Source organism: Syngnathus leptorhynchus, chromosome 1, assembly GCF_054491065.1.
Source record: "Syngnathus leptorhynchus isolate UIUO chromosome 1, UIUO_Slep, whole genome shotgun sequence".
NCBI classification, from domain to species: Eukaryota; Metazoa; Chordata; class Actinopteri; order Syngnathiformes; family Syngnathidae; genus Syngnathus; species Syngnathus leptorhynchus.
In genome coordinates, this window is record NC_141195.1 from 17307942 (window position 1) to 17330484 (window position 22543).

At 45.4% G+C, this 22543-nt stretch overlaps 1 protein-coding gene across 1 annotated transcript; it reads left to right on the top strand.

The window, feature by feature from the left end:
- Positions 1 to 167: 167 nt before the first annotated feature.
- nckap5l (NCK-associated protein 5-like) lies at positions 168 to 22273 on the top strand. The gene is made up of 13 exons (XM_085926880.1): positions 168 to 305; positions 12218 to 12303; positions 15058 to 15198; positions 15534 to 15602; positions 15675 to 15713; positions 15793 to 15912; positions 16030 to 16122; positions 16262 to 19017; positions 19159 to 19294; positions 19373 to 19445; positions 19993 to 20271; positions 20397 to 20542; positions 21288 to 22273. Exons 3-13 carry the CDS (start codon positions 15058 to 15060, stop codon positions 21546 to 21548), a joined length of 4113 nt encoding a protein of 1370 aa, XP_085783006.1. The 5' UTR covers positions 168 to 305; positions 12218 to 12303; the 3' UTR covers positions 21549 to 22273.
- Positions 22274 to 22543: the final 270 nt, after the last annotated feature.

The window sequence follows — 22543 nt, forward strand, 5'->3', positions numbered from 1 at the left end:
AATAAAATGGGATACGTGGCAGAAGGACACAAAAGAGATGATGAAAACTTGAAAAGGTTTTTGCACAAGTATGTGCTGGACTTTCATTTGGCAGGCAAAAAACAGCGTGGGGGAAAAAAAAATGTGGGCGGGTAAAGCAGATTTCTGCTATGACATCACTTTTCCTCAACCCAAACACGCCACAGAAGAGCGACGAGGAGGAGGAGGAGAAGAAATGAACCCAGCAGCAGCAGCAGCAGCAGCGGCAGACGAAGGAAATTCTCCATTTCAGCCAAGCCGGCGTCGAGGACATCCAAGAAAATGAGGTAAGCGCGTTTTCTCCATGTCCTTATCGGGGTCGGGGACTAAGAAAGGCCGGGCGGTGGCGTGCGGAATTGCTGTGGACTGCGGAGAAGGCTTCGCTTCGCTTGGCTTGGCTTGGTTTGGTTTGGGTGCCGTCTGTCGCAGCCAAGCAGGCCGAGCAAGGGCGGTGGAGTTTGGAAATGGAAATGGGAATGGGAGGGCCGGCCTTCATGCTTGATGCTGGAGCCCCCGGCCCGGCATTTGGGGGGTCTTGGGTTCCCTTTTTTCCTCCTTTTGGGCGGAAGCCACACTTGGTGGAGGATTGTCAGCGCACCGTTTGAAGCCGAAATTGCAGAAGTTGCCTTTTACTTGGAATTTGCCACATATTGGACTCATTGAAAATCATGATCAAGCACAATGGGTCACAAAATGACAGGCGCAGAAACTATGCAGGTTAGGCTTTTGCTTTGGGGTGCCAGACCCTGGTTAAAGTCTGAAATCGGAGTTTATCTATCTATCTATCTATCTATCTATCTATCTATCTATCTATCTATCTATCTATCTATCTATCTATCTATCTATCTATCTATCTATCTATCTATCTATTTATTTATAATAACTATTATTGTCAAGGTTAGCAGATAACACACACCATAACAGTAATTGTCCTGACATTGGGCCCTCACTTATAATTGGCATTATGTAAGGAAAAACAAAAACATGCCCATACACAAGGGGTCTTTATCTAGCAAGGTCCAAGACTCTCCATCTTTTTTTTTTTTTTTTTTTTTTTTTTTTTTTTGTGTTTAGCTGTAGTTGCGCAGCCAATATTTCCATTGAGGTTTTTTTTTTTGTTGGTGGTTCAGGGTCGAACCAGTTTTGTTTTTCTTCTTTAAGAGTGAATGGGGCAAAACAAAAATCATGGGACAAACCACGGGAAAATAAAAACATTAAAAGACCTAGAGCAGGGGTGTCCAGATGTTGAGAGGGCCAGATTTGGTTGACCTCCTTGCTTCCAGTTTCTTTAATATTTCACGCCCTACGGAGTAGTACTAGTTTGCATGTTTCATCAGGTACTGCCTCTTCAGATTAAATTCCTTGAAAACAATTAGTTTCTTATCAAACTAGGCAGACAGTTGTTTTGTATTTTTGTGGAAAAAGAATATGGCAATTTCCACTTGTCCTGGGAGCGACTTTTCTCTCCATCTTAGATATGGGCTGGAAAGAACCACACAAGGGTCATCCAGGTTCAGTGTGACACCTAACAACTTTGAGAATGGTGTCTTCATTTTCCAAAGCACCCGCGGGGATCAGCCACAGGTCTGCTGCCATCTCCTGGTTAAATTTGGGCCGCATTTGACCCAACTTTGGACATGTCTGATCTTGAAGAAGGTTCATTTCAAGAAGCTTTTCTATCATGCCTTTGAGATCCGTCCCCAAAAATGTGGGTTTCAAAATTCTTCCAGCATTTGTTACTAATCCCCAGAGGTGGGCATGTTACTAAATTTGCCGGTCCATCATTCTAATTTTTCAGCGACTGGTGGCAACGTCATCATTCATTTTTTGTCAAGTTTCAAATCAATTGTGTAAAAGTGAGTCGCAATATGGCAGTTGCAGACTACAGTTGAAAAGTACACCTTTCAGTCACACAATGCACGTGACATTTTGCTCAAAGAGGAAGAGTGAAAAGAAGGAAATCCGCTTGCACAAGTTTGGTGCTCGTGCAAAAGGAACTCCGCATTGCATGTTTACTTTTCAAATCGACACAAATTCTATCTGCCCGGAAAGCAAAAACAAGGCCAACCATTTGATGTTTTAAGACGGACCACCACACGACATTCGGAGACCATATTAATTTTTTGAACTTTTCTCCATGCAGGTAAGGCATTTTGACAACAGATTATCAAGTGCAATGGAGAGTGTTAAAAAAAAGCCTTTTAATTAAGGATTGATTAGGGTTTCAAATTAGGGAAACTCATTAAGTGAGACATCTCAGGTTAGGGTTTCAGTTTGGGTTAAGGTTTTAAACAAGGGTCAGGGTTTCAAAATAGGGAGTCGTGTCTGGTTTAGGGTTTTAAGCAAGGCTCAGGGGTTTCAAAGATAAAGCCGAGGTTATGGTTTCAAAGTGAGGAGGATTCAAGGCAGCGTTCAAGTTTAAAACCCGAGTTAGTTTCAAAGAAAGCTTTCAATCCAGAATCAGGCTTCAAATGATATTTTCAAGACAGAGTTAGGCTTTCAAATTGTTCTATCAAAACCGGGGTTCGGATTTCAAAGAAGGCTTTTGAGTTTATGAGTGAGCACAATATCAACATGCCATGCTGTTGTGTGTACCGGTGTATGCAAGGGCTTCATTTTTTTTTTTCCTGAGAGGAAACAGGCTATTTCCAAAACACTAGAGGAGCCCCGTGCCTACATTAAACACTCGGATTGGATTGGGGACATTCTCATTGCTCATTCAGAATTAGCTTACTATATATGAATGCATCCCGCTGTCCTTTCTGCATTAGCCGTCCTTCCTGCTTATATCATTGTTATTTACAAACATAAAAATGAGTTGAAAGTTGTTGATACAGCAAATTTTGCCTGAGTCAAAAGTGCTGCAAAAACAACCACAACCCTAAATTACAAGCCCAGTTATTGGTAAAACACAAAGTCAGTCACAACACCAATACATCACCACAACACAACCAGCAAAACTGAAAGACGACAACTCCTTTCAGCTTAAAACAGGGTGTTGTTATTTTCAGACATTGTTTGTGTGGCCATCCATCAGTGTGTTAATGTTTTTGTGTCCCTAAGCTGACAAAGCGGGTGTTAACGTGTGCTAAGTGTTTGTTGGAGGCGAATGTCTGAGCTAGGGGCTCGCTCCCAATGGCGCTTTTTGACACAACTCTTCCAAATCGTACCGCATGACATCAGCGCAGGCGAGCCAACGACTTTATTGGCCGGCGCTTGTCGCTTGTGTCGACGGCTAATTGGCGCCAGATGTGCCTTCTTGATGGCTGCTGCACACAACTGCAAAAGTGGGAGGAGTCAAACGAAGCCTACAGTCACCCTTTTGTCGACTTCTCGCTCTTCTTTTCTTGACTGACCCTTTGTTCTCTGTTTTGTTTCTTCTTCTTAATGTCACAATGAGAAGTTTGTTGCTTTGAAATACTCTCGAGCATCAACGTATTAATACGTGACTATATAATTGTTGAACTAAGTATTGATATTAGTATCGTACCGTGAATTTTAGTTCGACACCCTGAACAGGTTGCCGGCCAATGGCAGGGTACACAGAGACGAACAACCGGCACTCACACCTAGGGGGAATTTGGAGTGCTCAGTCGGCCTACCAAGCATGTTTTTGGGATGTGGGAGGAAACTGTAGTCCTCGGAGAAAACCCACGCAGCCACGGGGAGAACATGCAAACATGCAATGGAGGTGGAATCGAACCCGCACCCTCTGAACTGTGAAGCGGACATGCTAATCAGTGCACCACCATGACGCCTGATTATAGGTATATATTACATATATACCTTTTGCACAATGATACTCGAATTTCTTAATAGTTCTTATATGAGATACTTTGGAGTATTTTTCAGGTCTTTGTCACGTTTTTTTAATGAAACAAAAAACAACTTTCAAGTTGTTTAGTTGTCAGCTATTATTTCACTGCTTTTTACCCATGTCTTGAGTTTTTGCCATGGTATTATCTCCATACCTGTCTCGCGGTATTTTTATCAAAGGCAAAACATTGGTATTTCAACATCAGTTGATATTATCCGTCGGGCCCTACAATGTGCCATCTTGTAAAAAATTCTGTTATTTCTCCCAGCAGTTGTTGATCATGACGACAGTCTTGTTCAATGCAAATCAAGAGAGCATCCTGAAATAATCAGCAAAGTCCTGAAGGGTTCATATGGCCTTGTGAGAAGAAAGATCCACGGGGCATTATGGGGTCCCTTGTGAAGTTGGCAGGGGGTGCAGATGGCTTTGCCAAGCTTCTCATGGATCAGGATTTTGTGTGTGTGTGTGTGTTGTGCATGCATGGCCGCACTTTGAAGATGGGATTCTTCCTTATCAACCCATTATCAGGACTGCCTGATAATATGGCCCCTCCACCCCGCTCCGAGGCACACTCAAGGTGCCTGCGTTAGCATCACCAAATATTGACGATACCTTGTTTGGTCTCTTCTCATCATTCTCCATGGAAAGAATGGAAATGCTCTTCATCCATTGAAACCCATGTTACCCTAATTTGAAACCCCCCAAATCTAATTTGAAACTCTCTTTCCAAACCCTGTCTTACTTTGAAACAACTCAAAAGTAAAATAAATAAAAAAAACTTTGGATTGTTGTTGCAACAACATGTTGCAACAACAATCCAAAGGCATGTCTGCCTCACAGTTCAGTCGGTCAGGGTTCAATTCCACCTCAAGCCTTTCTGTGTGGAGTTTGCATGTTCTCCCTCTACCTGGGTGGGTTTCCTCCAGGTACTCTGATTTAATCGAATACTATTTATCTAAATTTCATAAATGATGTATACACTATGATGTCGCACTTTTGTTCAGGATTTCTTATTTCAGTATTCACATGCAATTTCTACAGAAATTTCACATTTTCTTGTTATTTATGGAGCATGAAAAGTGCCCAAATTAAATAAATGAATCCACCATGAAATGTTTAATTAAAAATTTCATTAATTGATGTTCCATTTATTGATTAGGAATGAAATTAAATAAATCAAAGAAATACATAAATGTGCTATTAAATAAACACACCATTAAAAAATTAAATACATAAATCAGTGTGTTATGAAAATATTACTATCGTCCATTTTTTAAATCAAATTATTTCTCTATTTCATAAAAAAAGGTCTTGTGTTGCAGTGTTTCGTGAATGTTTGTGTGAACATGCCATTAAAAAAAGTAAATAGCCTATTTTGAAGTAGAGCTTAGAATGCACTGATTTCGTTTTTGTTGTTTTTCAGCAATTGTGTAAACGTGTAACAAATTGTGTTGCGTGCATGTTGCTTCACCCTTGCAGCTGTTTTCCACCACTTCCTCTTTTCTCTTAACTTTGTCACTGTCAAACGATTCACTTTTAAATCGTGTTCACCACACAGACACCAAATTGACTTCTGCGACTCCCAAACAAAGTTTGCTCTTTATTTGGCATCTTGAAACACATATGCAATTAATACTGGCACTTATTTAGTCTTTTCACGATCTTTGTGATTGTCATATTGCTAAATGGGAAGTGCTTTGTTGCAGAAATACCGTTGTGTTATATTGCATTTGCCGGACATGTTTTTTTTTTCAATAATGAAAGACACAAAAATCTTGATGACGAGCGTGGTAACAAAAGCTCCAGTCGCTAAAAGATGGCCCCACGTGCAAAATGGTCTTCCTTAGTGCATTTTTATTTTTATGCGCTTGGAAATAGCTTGTTCCTGAGGAACTTTTACAAGCCACTTTCTAGTTGCCCCCAAGCGTCTCCCATGAGGTGCTGATTGAGCTTCTGGAGCAAACATCTCCTTATGACTTGGGATTCTGGAGCATTAGTCGCTGCTGTGGGAGAGGAAGTTTCTGCTCAGATAAGCCACCGAGTCTTGCATGTCCAAACTTTATGACTTTATTCATGTGAAAATTTGGACTTCCGAGAGCCGCAACCAAAAGCTTCAGTTTGTGTTTCTTTCCTACACTAGAACCAATCCATCAGTGTTGATAAAAATATACTAAAAACATGGGGCCTTGAGATATCAATTTAATTTGTTCCATAACATGGTTTTAACTCAACTCTTATCTCAAATGATCTTTCCCCATTGCAAATGCTTCGAATCCATTCCAGCATCCCAAAGAAAACGACAAAATTGTGTGACTTAATGAAGGAAGTAGCGCTTTGCAATATTATTCTTTCTAAAAACACAACACAACTGACATGATTCATAAGAATGGAAAGCGTTAAACAGGTTGAATGGACATTGTGCTGCTCCTTCTGGTGTCTGCACCTTGGCCACCAGGGGGCAATATAATGCCAACATTTGACTATAAATGTTGTCAGGCAGTCCTCAGTAACCCACGTTAGTATTTTTGTTTTGTGATAAAGAATATATGCTTGTGTGTATTTATATGAGAGTTGTACATGAGTCTATTTGTAAATTATATATAATAATGAAAACTTGCCGTATTTCATCATGAATATACGGAGCCGGTAGCGCTTCTGACAGGGCCACCGCAACTTGGTTGAAAAAGACACAAGTGGGACTGTTGATGTCAGCAGGTAGTCAGTGAATTTTTAGCCACCTGGAACTATCCTGGCGCCTGATGTTTCCAAACATTTTGAAAAGGCCGATACTGTATAAGATGAATGGTACCTGAAATCTCGTGCGTGTTACACACAGCCACTGACAGCGACTTCCGACGGAGTTAAAAATGTAAAGCAAGCAAGCTTCTCAAGCATAGTTCTCACAGCTGTGGACCTTGCATCTCTCAACGGTGACCCAGGAGGACGAAGAGATGGCCGAGGGGGGGGTGGAGGGGTTCTCTCTGCGCCATTACCGTCCATTATAGTGTCGGCGCCTCAGTGGGCGTTTGCAAGTGTGATTTACAGCCGGAATTTAGGATGATGCGTCCCATTCCGTGGCTAGCACAAACCGTTCATATGAACCATCTGCTGCTGACGCATCGTTGCGTCTTCTTTCTGCGCACAGGGTGCAGCTATTGATTTGACCCACCGCTAACTTATCAGATAATGGATGCCTGATTTTGTCCTTTGTTGATCTCGAGTCATTTTATACGACTTTGGTGCGACCGTTGAGCGTCGTTTGACAATCAGATGTAGCGGATTCAGAAGTTTTAGATCAGGAAGTATCCGAGTACAGATATGTCTACGGCAGGGTATTGTCAAATGCTTGCGTGCGCCGTTGTGGTTCGGCACTTTCCTCTCTCACGTGTCACTTCCTGGTGCAGAAGTTGTCCACGTGTACGGGATTCTTCGTGGTCGTCTTCTTTCTTCTGCCTGCCCCTCGGTGTGTGTAACAATGAGCTTGTCAAGCAGTCAGCGCGGCGTCCCTGTCTAAAGGCCGAGATGGCAGCGCGTGTGACAAAAGGCCTTTTATCTCCACAGTCATCCACGGTGGCCTTCGGGGGCTCGGAGGGGACCATGTGAGCGCCTCTCAAGCCAGGCTCGTTGAGGCCCAGATCCTCAGGAGGGAATTCCCTCAGTGGCCCATTCAGCCCATAAGCATGTCGCTATGCATTAGTGTCCAACAAGCCTCCATTCACATCTTTTCAAGTCACTGCTCTCAATCACGAGATCTGCAGCAACAATAAGAGTAAGAAGACACTGTCAGTGGTGGCAAGTTACCAAGTACAAATATAGAGGCAGATCTTTCACTGCAGTGTTTATTTGATGACTTTGACTTTCTTCTTATTGGAGCAATATCACGAGATCCGCCCCCCCCCCAAGTTACAGTGTGGCTAAATGCTGTGTGGTAAGATTGGCCACGTCAACCCTTGGACCTCGATAGTTCTAGAAAGAAAGGAGTCAATGATAGAAAAAGCAGGAACTGAAATCTAAAATCATAGTCCACGTTCTCCCTGCCGTGCCTATCCGAAAACGAGTTACTTTTAGTTTGACAAATTTCTGGTGTTCCCATAATTTTGGTCTTGTCTTGTTTTTTCATGTACAGAGCCATGTTGGGAATGGATGTGATGTCAAGTCATCGACTGGGCCGTCCATCCCTTGCACCCACCACTTGCTATTGAGTGAAGGGCCAAATGGTGAAGTGACCTTAATAAGCCACCGTTGGGGAGGGGGAGAGGCCGGACAAGAGCGAGCTCATCAGGCCCGCCTGCTTTGTCATTTCACATTGAGAAATCAGATTTATTTATTTATTTTCCATCAATATTGATGGAGAATGACACAGATTTGTCCAAATCTGCCTAAAAAAAAAATCCCACGTTCTGTCAAGGAGGCGGACGAGCCAAGAAGCTGCGTCACGCTTCTCCTTCGACTCTCCTTTCAGGCTATCTAGCTACGTCCAGGGCGTTTTGCGCCATTATAAGATTGCTTTAAAACAAGTGCACCAAAAAATACTTTTGGATGTAGTTTTACTTGATAAACCATATCTTCTATTTTTCCTTCTGAGCTCCACAGTAGCGCATCAGTAGCCAAGAAGTAGCTCTCGCGTTACAAAAGGTTTGCTAGTCAGTCTCATTTTTTAATTGTTTAGTTCTTGTTTGGTTTTCTCTCCTCATGAAACAATAATATGCAAACAATACCAGTCAAGCTACTAAACAAATATTTCCTTCAATGCAATTTCTCATGCTGTTATTCAATTTAGCAGTGAAGCAATTGATTGAATCATTGATTCTAAAAATATTTGACAGTGACAGTCCTCTTGAAAATGACTCAATATATATACTATTATATCTATTTTCCCTCCCGCATTGTGTAGCTCAAACCAGCAATGTCTTCCTGTTGCCGTGGCGTCCAGTCTTCCTGTCGCACACTGACACTTTGCGTGTGTCTTTTGAGGATGTCATGTGGCTTCATACATGGCGAGAGTGCCAACTGTGTGGTGGGCACAATGCCCGTAACGCCATTATTCAGCCCAGACCAGTTTAGCAAATCAAAATTTGGTTATGCAGAGATCTTGGAAAAGAAGAAACACATTTTTTTGGTTTTGGTTTGAAATGGCCATTTTAGGGTTATTTTGGCCATTTCCGGGCATCCAACTTATTCCACAGACTTTGTTCAATTGCAACCAGATTTGATCTGCATGCACAAAACCAATGTTTCACAACCTTTATGGCACATACATTAAATTCCAAAATATGTCAAAATGTCAATACACAGGTTCATCATGTAGCTTTTAAAGTAGAAGAGCATTTGATTGTGGGTGCCCGTCACATACATTCTTATCATTTTCAGACCAATTACACTGTTTGTGCCTGTGTGCAAACCATTTGGGCCCTAAATAGGATGAATTATTAAGTTTATTACTTTTTCAATGTTATTTAATGCAATGTTGTACGGATCAATGTATTGGCTAAGATCCCACCAGAGAGGAAACAGCGTCTTGATAACACGCTAACAAGCAACGTGATGGTTAAACATAATAAAACCAGGCGAGTCAAACACATGAAAGTTGACTTCATTTGGTTCGAGAGGACCACATTACTTTTGCTCATCTCTATTGACTGTCACTCTTTGATGAGATGGCCAACTTCACATATGAAGGCCGGCGTCCAAATTTGAACCATAACCTCAGGACTGCGAGGCGGATGTGCTCACCGCTCGTGCCGCCTCGTTGAGGATCCTACTGATCACAGAAGTGATCCAGAAAGACAATCCTCTTAGCACAGAGCTTTTTTTTTTCCTCCTCATGTGCAGGAAGGATATCCTCTCTAGCTCTCTCCGCCATTCCTTTGTGCTCTCCACGGAGGGGTCTCCGCCACCGCAACCCCCTCTCTCTCTTTTTTTTTTTTACGGCAGCTGCGGGGTTAATGTTTAGCAGAGGCAGAGGCAAGAGTTGTAAGGGGGAGGGAGGAGGAGGCGGTGAGCGAGGAGCTGGGGGGCTGGTCCACAGCTGTTGTAGTAGGGAGGCTGCGCTGGCTCGGAGGAAGCCTTCCTCGCTCGTTCGCTCGTCCTGGAACAATGGGAGACGCGGCCGCCTCCGCTCAGCCGGTGTTGGCGCCCCGCGACGGTTCTTTCCCTGAGCCGCTTACTCGTTCTTGAGGGCGGGACAGCAGAAAGTGAGGTTGTCTCATCCCAGAAATGTGAGGTCGCGGCCTCTCTCGCCTCTTTGGTGACTGGTCTGGAGCTCTCTGCTGCTGACCGGATGACAGGAAACACGCCAGCCGCCAAGGTGAGCCGGGCGTTCAAACCGTACGGTCTCAATGCACGCTGATTTGTACTAGACATCGCACGTCAGAAGGGGCGACTTTTGACGGTAGGCTTGTTTTGGTTTACGCCAACAAATCCTTGTGAATCTGACAAGCGACTTTACCTTTTGTGTGTGTGTGTGTCAAACAAAAACAAGACACATCAGCAGTAGAGATGGGCGATAATGCGTTTTCATGTATGTGTGTGTATATGGGCAACATTGAACCTTTTCTCCAGCTCCCTTCCCCCAATTACTCCCGCCCCCCACCAGCCCAAATATTGCTTGTGTACCATTCGTCTCGGTTGGCGTAACCAAACATCAGACAGGAAGCGTCCCCCCCCCACTCCCTTGCCCACCCGCCCGATTCCGTCTCCCCCACATCGTCACAGCTCTTTGATATTCATCCCCAACTTGAGCGTGCAGACAATGGCGGCCAAGTGGCGCGTCTGACTTTGGCCTACATTTTCTTCGAGGAAAGATTTTGGTTGAGTGGGAGCGTTGGTCTTGTCCCATTGTTTACACGTCTTGCCGAAACACCCCAAGTGTTGGCTGCTTCACGTTGGCGAAGGATGGCGGTTGACCAACAACAGCAGCCTGCTCCAAATCCCCAAGAGTGCCACCGGCGTGATTTAAGGAGCTTTTGCCCTCATTCCACGAATCTCCGTCTTGTAAAACCTTCCTCTTCGTCAGCAGCGGCCCCGGATAATCAATGAGTTGCCGGCTTGTGATTTTGGGGTTAGGGGGTGGGCGCTCTTATGACGACACGGTTGATAGCTCAAGGTATTGTTTTTGCCCAGTACACCAGGTGTAGCAAGGAGCCGGGCCCAGATGATCTGTTCGTGTTCCGTTAAAACCCAGACTGGTAAGGCAGCTGCTCAACACCTCTAATCTCATTTCACTTTGACATGAGCTCGGAGGATCAGGCCCGGCTCGCCCGTAGACGCCTATCGGAAAGGAGGAATTAAGACGCGAGCTTGATGACCAAACACATCACAGATTCTGATCCTGAAATGCGCTGATGTCCCACTTCGGAGCAGTGACAGGTCACTGAGTTAAAAAGCCAATCCCAGATAGGGTTGCCAATGGCTGGACTATTTTAGGCACAGGTTCAATTCATGACTGAAAGGTGCTTCTGGGCTTCCTTTCCCACGTGAGGGCATTACAGGAAGTAAATCTACTGTCAATAAATAACAGAGTAGGTGTTGTGAACAATGAAGCAGGAAATAGTGGGGGAGCACTGTAAACCCTAAAAAAAGATGCACAAAAAGAGGAGCAGTTATCTACTACTGAATTATTTATTCACAGTTCTCATTTGGTTTCCCGATGACTGGAGGTGAAAGGCGAGGAGGAGCACTTGGGCCTCTTGTGGTCTCCCGAGGATGCTGGGGTTCCTCTCGTCGTGGCGGTGTGGTTGCCACTCTTAGAGCACGGCTGAGGTTGCTTTCTTCGCTATGTCAATTTCTGCTGGAGTGACCTACGGACAGCCATCGATTTTTCACAACCTCTGTAGCTTATTCTTCAAGATGTTTCATTTTTTGGGCGCGTGCCTTAAAGAATGAACCTGGCTATACAGTGGTGCCCCCATTCATGAGTTACATAGCTTACAAGGTTTTCCAGATTCAAGCCATTACTCTGCTGCTTTTTTTCTCGAGTTGATGGCCAATGATGCCAGCGAACCTTTTAAATGTTTTACACTCCCACTGAAAGTTTCAACACAAAACAAGAACATTGGACAGATATTGAATAGTATTTGATGTATTCATGAAACAAGCATTCACGGTGAACCATTATAAATATATGTTTGAACAGGTTTTTTTTTTTTTTAACTTTTTTTTAAATCAATTTATTATTTCAACCCCAGTTTTTTGTGGAAAGTGCATATTGGTATGTGTTTTTTTAATTAGTATATAATTTGGGGGGTTTACAAAAAATATACCGTTAACATTCCCTCCCCCCCAAATGTTTCAATTACTTGCAGATTTTTGCGATTCACTGTTCGAGTCAATCAAGAAACAAAAAGGAATGACAATGTTATTTTTTTTGTCTTTTCTTCTCAGCTTCGTGCTTCTTTTGTTGGGAGAGCGAGGCACCTGACGCCAGTCTGACACCTCTTGACGGCTCAAAAGGAGAGCGGAAACCACAGGTATGTGTGTTTGTGTATGTCTGCGTGTGTGTGCCATGACTGCCCTTCACAAAGTGCTGACAAATGAGTGAAGGTCAATTTCATCCCATGAAGTCATTTTCTCCATTGATTGGTTATTGATAGTCCCCGAAACCAGTCCCTGGTAAACCAGTGCTTTCTCCTGATATTTTCCTTTTCTTTAATTCCTTTCCTGATAAACAAGACATGATTTCAAATTGACAGTGCAGAAACTGTAGAAACAAAAGTTGATGTTCCAATGATGGGTTTGGTCCATTACTTCCCCGTGTGTCATCTAACATGTTGCAAGATCTCCCTTGACGGACAATAAGAAAAGCCTTGTGTTGTGTGTCGGTGACACACGCCCATGAAAAGCAAAAGAAGCCTTTTGTGTTTCGTAGCTGCTGGCCGAATCACTTGAAAGGATCCTCGGCTGCTTCCTCGCCCATGAAATGAGACAAAAATAAACAATTGTCGCAACAATATACAACAGTCCAATTTTGGCCAATCGTCAGGTTCTGAAAATAAACTAGAAGGGCATTATAAAATTCAATTTATAAAAAAAATGTTTATCCTACCCAAACCATAAATTGCAAAACCAAAGAAACAGATCAGTTTTCTCGAGCTGTAGATATAGCGTGCTCAAAATCCGACAATGCGGTCACCAAATATGTCTGACGAGCTCAAGCACGACGGCAGTGTTGAACAATTTTGCGTTTAGTGCCAAGCTTGTGATGTGTTGTTTGCACATGGACGCAAACCACAGCAGCTGCCGCAGCCCTAAAGTTCAACTTATATTTAGCATCCCTTTTGTTGTCTTTTGGAGCATGCCGTCATTTCAACGCCAACTGAAAAGTCGCCTTGCGCTCGCCGAGGTCAAACCTCGCTCAAGTCGACCGCTTCTTTTCTTAGGCGAGAGGAATCGATCCCACTGTTGGACTGCGCGTATAGTTTGGACTCGAAAAGCGACTCTCTGGTTACCACTCAGGATGGTCAGCGCTCGATAATCTTCCTGTAAACACTTTACACACAGCTCCGGTTACACAAGTGACGGCCACTCGTCTTCTCATCATGAGAAGTAAAAAAGCCAAGGGCGATATCATTGATCTGGCTTTTCTGTTTATACACAGGGATGATTTTATTCACTTTGAATACTTGCACTCTATTTAAATGATCCAGCTGGGTCTGCTGTGTTTATTTAAGATGTGAGCTTTAATAAAGCCAGAGGAGTTACTCATAACTTCTTTCTTTATGTACAGTCAACGTGGTGTTTTAAAAGTATCAAGCAAATTACGCATTATCAGCTTTCAGAGCGACAATAATAATCGGATCAGTTTAGATTCAGTAACAGATGATCCTCCAGGCTGCGGTATAGGAATCGGATATGGAAAAGTGTTATGGAGCCACACCTAGTTCTGACGTCTCTTGTGTCCCACAGCCCAAAATCTCTTCTCGAAAAAGGGGCTATGAAATCTTCCGTAAATAGAGAGCAAATCGCAAGATTGAATCACCTTCTTAACTAATACAATCCATTAAGCTGAATTTAGGAACCCGAGGCAGACTCAACACAATAGTCGTTTAAGAAATGATTGATAGACAGAGCCAGCGTCGAAGTCTCATGCCAGCATCAAAAACGGAAATTAATCCACACTAGTAAAAACACTGAAATAGGCCTGAAAACCAGACACCATGACGTAATAACTACAAGTTGAAAAACGTAAGAATGGTCAATTCTAAAGGAACAGCAGTGTGAAAGAATAAACGGGCAACTGCCTTGTTCTTCTAATGATTGTGGGGTGCCACGTGAAGCTCAGTCCACGAGCAGTTCCCCAGGAAACTAAGCAGAAAACGGCAACATGACACTTCAGGGGCAAAACACCCAGACATTTTTCTCACAAATGGCACTTAGATTACATATTTACTTGGGGTGGCTTTTTAAGCAAAACAAAATGGCCCACAGAAAACATCAGCGTTCATTAGCCAGTCCGGCAACGCTCTTCTTAGGTATGTCAAAATGTCTTCTTTTGAATCATTTCCCCGTCAAAATGTCACGTTTTCACTTTTGGCCATCTCGTTTCCCAGCAATCTTCTTTTTGACTGACACTTTACACATTCAAACTATGAAACGAAGGCTAAAATGCCAGACGCAAATATGGGCCATGTGTTGAAGTTGGGTCCTCAAGTTAGCTTGCCATTCAAGCAAAAACAAGAACATCATCTGGCCAACATAACATATTGAATACAAGTATGTTAATAATCAACATTTTAATACCTTGGCACGCCCCCCAAAAAACTTCTGTGCACCAACCGGTTTCCCTCTAAATCAACATGCAAAGTGCTCATAAAAATACTCGTAAAATACTGAATAATAATAACTGGTAATATACAGCAGCGCCCACAAGGCTCATCATTTGAATCCTCTTCACAGCGTGTCGTACATTGCAGGATTTTGCTGAAAGATTGTCACATGATGGCGATGATGACAAAGTCAAGCTGTGTGATGTTAACTAGACCTTGCTCTCTGTTTATATACATTTTTTTTTTCCAAAAATCTCACACCACGCCACCAAACAAAAGGTCACAAGAAACATTTCTACTGAAATAATGAGGATCTTGTCTTTACTCAAGAATTTGCCTTACACTGTGTGAAACTTGCGTCTGTTTTGTCGAGCACAAAGCTGTTATTCATTTGAATGAATAGAAACAGGAGCTGGACAAACACGACGCAATGACGAACGTTCCCGTGTGCCGTTCCAGATGAGAATAATGTCGGATGAGGCGGAGCAGCGAATGTGCGACGAGGACTTTTGCTCGGACGAGGAGGGCGAGGAGGCGGACGTGGAGTCGTACCTGGAGGACAACAGCAGCGAACTCATGGACCGGCTCAAGGAACTGGAGGTGAGCAAAAGGGAACCGTCCCAAGAGCTGTTTGCGTCAACCTCAGCGTCAAGTGAGCACTGAGGTTTTCATCACCAGGCCGCAACAGACACACTGGAAGAGTCACTGAAATGGATACAATGAGACGTTCTTGCAAATATTCATGGATCCTGTTGTGAATTCTTCTGTTCAACTTCTTTTCGAGAAGTAAAGGTTGTGCCAAAAGCAAGCGCATTCAAGTATTTCAATAAGGTCAAATGCAATGGCTTTTAATGTTAGTGTTGAGCACAGCAAATGAAAATGACTTTTTTTTTTCCCTCCTCATTGAGTGACATATTTTGTCATTTCTTTCTCAGGCAGAAAATTCAGCTCTGGTGCTGGCGAATGAGAGTCAGAGAGAAGCGTACGAAAGATGTCTGGACGAGGTGATGTCGCCTTAAAACTCAAACGTTAAATCTTTGTGCGGAGAGTCAAATAAAAGATCTTTTTGCTTGCAGGTGGCCAACCATGTGGTTCAAGCTCTCCTCAATCAGAAGGTAGTCTCCGCTAGCATTAGCAATGACGTCTTTGTGAGTCTGCTCCTCTCTGAACGTGTGTATGTGTTTGATGGAACAGGATCTGAGGGAAGAGTGCATCAAGTTGAAGATGTTGGTGTTTGACCTAGAGAAGCAGAACCGAGCACTTTGCGAGCTTTTTCAGCAGAAGCTGCCCAATCATCCCACTGCTCACTACCAGGTGACTATCAAAATTGTTTGTTGCGATAAGCCTGACTCACTAAAAAGTACTTCAAATTCTGCAAGTTTGGCCGCCCACGGTGTAAATAACGACTGACTCATGTCTGCTTGCCTCCAGGTCCAGGCGGGACCACTCCCAGACTACAATGCACAGCTGCACAATGACTCCGCCAAACACTTGGAGGCTGCTCAGACCGAAGCACAAGCCAAGGTGATTATGTGAAACCGCAATCTGAGGCCTCTGACATTTGTTCCTCTATTGTTTGTGAAAAGGCTAATCTCCCTTGCATTGCTTTCCCGTACACATGCACTCAAAGATCTTTTGAATTCTCCTTCTGTCCTGTCCAAAGGGGAACGGCTACCGTACTCAGCACTCTTCTCCGGGCCCTCGGGCTGCCGCCGCCTCCTCCATGGAGGCTCTTTCTCCCTTCTTTAAGAAGAAAGCACACATCTTGGAAGTCCTGCGTAAAATGGAGGAAACGGACCCTCTTAAGTTCCACCCGGCCACGGCCAGCTTGTCTTTCTCCGACTACAGCCAGGTGCTTGTGTCCACAGAGGCCGTGTTGGCCTCGGCGGACACGCTACAGTGCAAATCCCAGCACGTGCGCTGCCACTGCTGCCGCCCTGATGCAGAGGCACTCCAACATGTCAATGGGGACGGGGCGCTGATGTGCGAGGCGGGGAACACCTGCTGCTTACACTGCAAGAGAAGCCCAGACGGAGCTCCGAAGCCATGCGCCGCCCACCCCTGTGCTACCAAGAGCTGCAGCGTGTCTGCGGCCGCTACCAACGAATGTCCCGCCAAGAGCCGAACGACGGAATGTGTCCAGCTGTCCAAGCAATGCGCCAAGAATGACTCTCACTTGAAACCAGCAAATGATTCCGACGCTGCCGATCAGATCCTGGAGGGAGTGGAGCAGAAGGAGGACATCCAAGAACTCACTGGCTTCTTTCCAGCCCCCCAGATCCCTGATTCTGAAGGCACCCACGTTTCCCACTGTGACCCCGAAGCAGGCGATGGTGTTCTGAGTAGCTCCACTCTCGACAGCGCCTCCAACGACACTTTATCCGCCCCGGAGAAAGATGGCGCCGATCCGGAGGCCGTGCGAGCTGGCGCTTCTGTCAGCCCGAGTCCCTCCTGCCTCAATGACGTCAAAAACGCCGCCATCAACTCGCCGTCCAAACTGCTCAAGTTCCTGAAGATCTCCTCCATAGGGGACAAATGTCAAGCCTCAAGTCCCGCCGTCCGCCTGAGCCCCCAACTCACCCGAAGCTCCAGAATCCCTTGTCGCACCAACAACTACGAGGTGTACCACTCTCCCGTTCCCACCCGTCGAGCCACCACCACAGAGCGATGCAGGCAGCCGCCGCCGCCACCCACCAGGTCCGAGTCGTACCCTGCCACGCACTCGGCACCCACCTCCCCCCCGCAACCCGACGCCTGCCCCGCACCTGCTAAAGACACCGGTTACAGCTTCTCTGCAGCTAACACGAAGATAAGTGCTCCTTCATCCTCCTCTTCCTCCTCCAAACCAGCTCCCAGTATTCCACATTATGAAAATATTTGTGACCTAACGCCTAACCCACGTCTGGAGGAGCCCGCTCACGCACTCGAGAAAAGAATCACTCTTCCATCTCAAACGAAAACCAACGGTGGCGATAGGAAACTGGTTAAATCGCTTCCCGAGAGCGTCCTTTCTGCGTCTCCTCAGAGAAAGCAGTCGTCGTCCTCCTCTTCGTCAGAATCCACGTCAGATGACGAAGAAGATTCCGACAGTCCGGTTTGGGTGAACCACCATAGCTTGCCCAACCCTAGCGCACAGTGCAGAGTCGACCGCTCGCAGATCCGAGAGGAGCTGGTCGGACAGAGCTGCGAGACTGCCCAGCCGCCACTTCCATCCAGAAGGAACGACTCCTCTTCCATCCCTAAGAGGCCCGCGCCGGGCGCCGCCGCCGCGAGGTCACAGACCGATTCCAGTCACCACGCCTTCAAAGACAGACTGGCTGCGCTGGGCAAGCTAAGGAGTTCAGAGGACTTACAGGGGGGCACAAAGCCGGCAGACGTGGCCGACGAAGCCGTCGAGGATAGGAGTAAGACGGCGGAGAGGCACGTTGAGCTGCACAAGGAGGAGCTGAGACATTCCAAATACACCGACTCGTTAGATGGGAAAGGTCGAGGTGGCGGCGGGGGGTTGAAGTACCTGGGCCCCACTCAGCCTTATGAACAAGGGGGAAAGTCTCCCATCTCCTCCGGTCTTGTTAAACAGGAGCTATGTGTGAACTCCAAGAGCAAGATTGGCCTGCTGTCGCCTAACGCCGATGCTCCGCAGGTACTGCGGAACAACATCAAGTGTCCCGCCTCGCTCAACCTGCCCTACAACGTGAAAGCCGCGACTCAAAGTGGCAACAGTCCCAACAAAATCCATCCAAAGTCGCCGTCCAAACCTTGTCAGGGTCCTTTGGTCCACAGATCAGGAAAAGCCACAGACGCCCCGCGATATTCCTCCAAGTCAGAAGAGAGAACCAAAGCTAGCGGTAAAGGTAAAAAGAACCCAATGTACGGAGACAGCCTCCCGCCGCCTCCTCCCAAGCCTCCGACATCTGAAGGCGAAAACGCACCGCCGCCCGTGCCCAGCCCACAGTCGGCCATCGAGCAGAAGGTGATGAAGGGCATCGAGGAGAACATGCTTAAGCTCCAAGAGCAGGACCGAGGGGCGCAGCCCAGCGAGGCCAGGCAGAAGGCCACCAACGGGATCGCCAGCTGGTTCGGGCGCAAGAAGAGCAAGCTGCCCGCCCTGAGTCGCAAGGCGGACGCCGTCAAATCCAAAGACGAGAAACGGGAGTGGAAGATCAACATCCCGTCAGTGGGCAAGGACTCGGTCAAAATGGCCAGCAGGTGTCGAGAAGGAGTTGAAGGTCTTAACATTTCCACGCTGATGGAGAAGGCCGAGGGCCTGCGGAGGGCGCTGGAGGAAGAGAGAGCGTACGTGGAGAGGTCGGGCAGGGGTCACTCGTGCGAGGTGGTGATGGACCAGGCTCAGGGACAGTTGGCCGTTATGTACCGGGGCGGCCGCTCCGACAACTTCATGCAGCAGCTGCTCAACAGGTCTTTTATTTACATTTGTTCATTTCATATGTACCTGGGATTTGGAATTCCAAACTTTGCTTCGACATCCATCGTCATTTTAAAAACATCCCTCTTGGGTTGACTGCAAACTAAATTGTCCATCGAATCTGGTGCTTGCAGAGTTGACGGCAAGGAAGCCGTGAGTGTGCCGCAGCGGAGGCTCTCGTTCGACTGCAAGACGTCCAGGCCCGTGTTTGGTCAACAAAGCGACATCGTCATGGCTCACGCCGGCGGCGGGGGGGACAACGTGGAACAGGTTGGTCGGCGTGGTTTTCTCCGTTTGGAGTTTCTCCTTTCATACCTGGAAAACAACGCGTTTGCTTTTGTCATGCAGACGTCCCATCGAACAGCCAAGATGACTTCGGATGAGAACCTCGCCATTTCGGGTCATTCGCAACACTTTTCAGGTGAGATGAGATGTCAAGTCAGAGTGGTATTAAATGCTGTACATACGTAATAAAGTCCCAACCCACATAATATATGTACTATCCAACTCCAGTGATGATGATGTCATTGGTTTATTTGTGACAGATTCAAATGTCGAGGCATGAATCCAACAGCTATTGTCGATTGCCGTTCTGGGTCTATTGGTCGTCTGACTTTCTTTCTTTTAAACCCTTGCCGATAAATTCCAAATATCAATGCTGATCATTCAGCTTGGCCGAAACACAATCTGCTTCTTGGCTTTGACAGGAGCACAAAAAACAGTGAAAAGTCAGGTTTTTCAGCAAATAATAGAGGATGGGATCAAAATAAAAATCAAATAGTTTCCCTTTGAAGAATGTGTTTTGTGGTGACAGTCTAAAAAGCTTCATGTAAAAAAAAAAATCTTAGGCTTAGTGGGGACAACGTGGGTAATACTGAGCTTATTGATTTGATATCTTTAAAGGTGGGCATGAGTACATTTTGGTGATGACTGATCACAGACATTTTCATCTCGTCTCGTCACCGCAGGTTCCGGCGCGTCCACGTACACGCTGGACAGCGGCATCGGCACGTTCCCGCTCCCTGACTGCAGCGGAGGCGGCGGGGCGACGGGACGAAGCCTGTCCAAGAGCAGAGCCGAGCAGCGGCCCTCGGGCTCGCCGGGGAGAGCCGGGCGACGGGCCCGCACCTTGGATCGGGAACCCACGTCGCAGGACGAGTGCTATGCAGCTCACAAGCAGGCCCTTCCCAATCCGCAGCACGCTTCCAAAATGGAGGGAAGAGGCTCAGCTGGCGTCATCCGTGAAGGTAAACGCATTTATGCTGCAACTAACAATTACCACATAAGATAACCGACATGCTTCGCCCGCCTTTCCAAATCAACATCTCTGAATTCTTAGTTAATCAGGTGTGTTTCATGTGTCCTTCCAAAGAGCCCCACGGAGCGCACATGTTCTCTCCTCGCTCTAAGACGTGGACATTCCCCAACCTCAAGACTCCGGCAGGCCCTGCAGACGTGTACCTGGCTGTGGAGGAGGAAGACGAGGAGGTGGTGTCCTTCGGCACGCCCTTCAGAGCGGTAAGCACTTTTCATCATTACCAATAAAAATGACAAAAATGTATTGCTAGAGCAGGGGGAAAAAAAATGTTCAACAGACAATGACACCCCAAGTGTGATTTGATTGATTTTTTTTTTTTTGCATATCATATGTGAGTGCTTTGACGTGTACAGAGGCACAGGCGAGGCACCTGATTTTCTAAATTAAGCTTCTCTTTTACCATAGATTATATCTGTAGAGTGTCACTTGAAAGCGAGGCAGGGATAGAGATGGGTCTTTCGCTTCTTACATCATCTTAAAACACAGAAGTACTTCTTCACTGAGGAATAATTCATCAGCAGGATGTGAATAATGCAGATTGCTTGAAACGCGCTTCATGTGTGTTCCCGCCCCAGTGTTACATAAGACAAAAAAAAAAAATCAGTCGCGGATGTGCCGACTTCATCCACTTCTTAAAAGGAGCACAATTATAAAAACAGTCAATACTACAAAAAACAACATAACAGTATAAAAGTGTTCCATTTACATCATCAAGGGGGTCACAATATTTTCAAATAATAGAACAAAATTCTATAAACTATTTTTTTATTTTTATTTATACTCAGTGTATGCTCATCAATTTGTAAAGATTGCCGAAATTGATTTGTGTAAAAAAGACCAAATTTGTATAAAGGAAGTTCTGCCTCTACAACAGCGAAACGTAGGTCAGTGCATGGGATGTGTTTGCTTGCTCAAAGTCCTCCTTGATGTTTTGTTCCTCTCCAGAGCTTGAAAGCTAGCGGCCCATCATCCAGCCGCGCAGCAGAGCAGGGCAGCCTGCCCGTGCCGACCCAGTCGGGATTGAACCGCCGAGGAAAGACCCGTGCCGCCGGCGTTACGGAAATGAGTCGGGACACCGGGCTCGAGCTGCTCAGGGAGCGGCCGGAGGAGGCTTTGTCGCCCGGCCGGCCGCAGGTTCTGGAGACGCCTGAATCCCTTAGCGACTCGCTCTACGATAGTCTGTCTTCGTGCGGCAGCCAAGGATGATTCGGTCGGTCGTGCCGACAGAAGAGTCAAAATTGGCACGATCCGGATCTTGAAGGAAACTCTTAAAATGAATGAGGATGACAACCACCATCAACCAGACTTCTCCTCCTCAGGATCTCCAAACAAAGTGAAGCCAAACCCACCAAAATGATGGTGATGTGTGTACAGGACTGCAAACGCATGAGCGAGCGAGTTAACCAAGAGCACAAGTGGCGCTCAGCTAGTGTCAACTTCATCATCATCAATCCATCCTGGTTCTTGAGGTGTATCCAGGACACATTTCACAACATCATGTACTTGAAGAAAAAGGCAGTGCTACTAAGGTTAAAAAAAAGGAAAAAAAAAAAAAGAATGTTCATGTATTTTTTTTTTCCGATTCAACTCAATTTCAGTGTACAAATGATTTTATTGATCATGTTGATTTGATATTTTTTGCGACCACGAAGGTTTGTGAAAAAAATGTCTGTCTGAAACCACAATGCATTTAAACGTAATATATACCAGCAATAATAACAAAGAGAAATGGCTACGCTATTCAATGACTATTTGTATTATTTATTTATTATTTTAAATGTACGTCATTCTCATCTTTTTGTAATCTTTAGCTGAAAATTCAAGTCTTCTGGCTTAGTTTAGGTCCCTATTTTTAATGTCAATATGTGTTGCTGTTTATTCCTTAGGTGATAGCTCCCCTGTATGTACTGCCCTTTTTCAACTTTCTATTAAAAAGCTTTTCATTTAGTTCTTGTATGCATTTATTAGCTTGCCCTGACTTTTTGTTTGTCACAATTGCACTATTATGCCACAAGGTGGCACAATGATGGGTAAAGATATGGGTAAACACTATTTTCCAATACTGTAAAACTTGTTTATGAAACTCAAACTGGCAGTTTTGCACGTTTACTGTTGCTGGCTATGATATACTGAGATGTTTTCAGGTGGTTACGTCACTTTAATTGCGAATTTGCACCCTAAGATGTCATGTGAAGTCATCA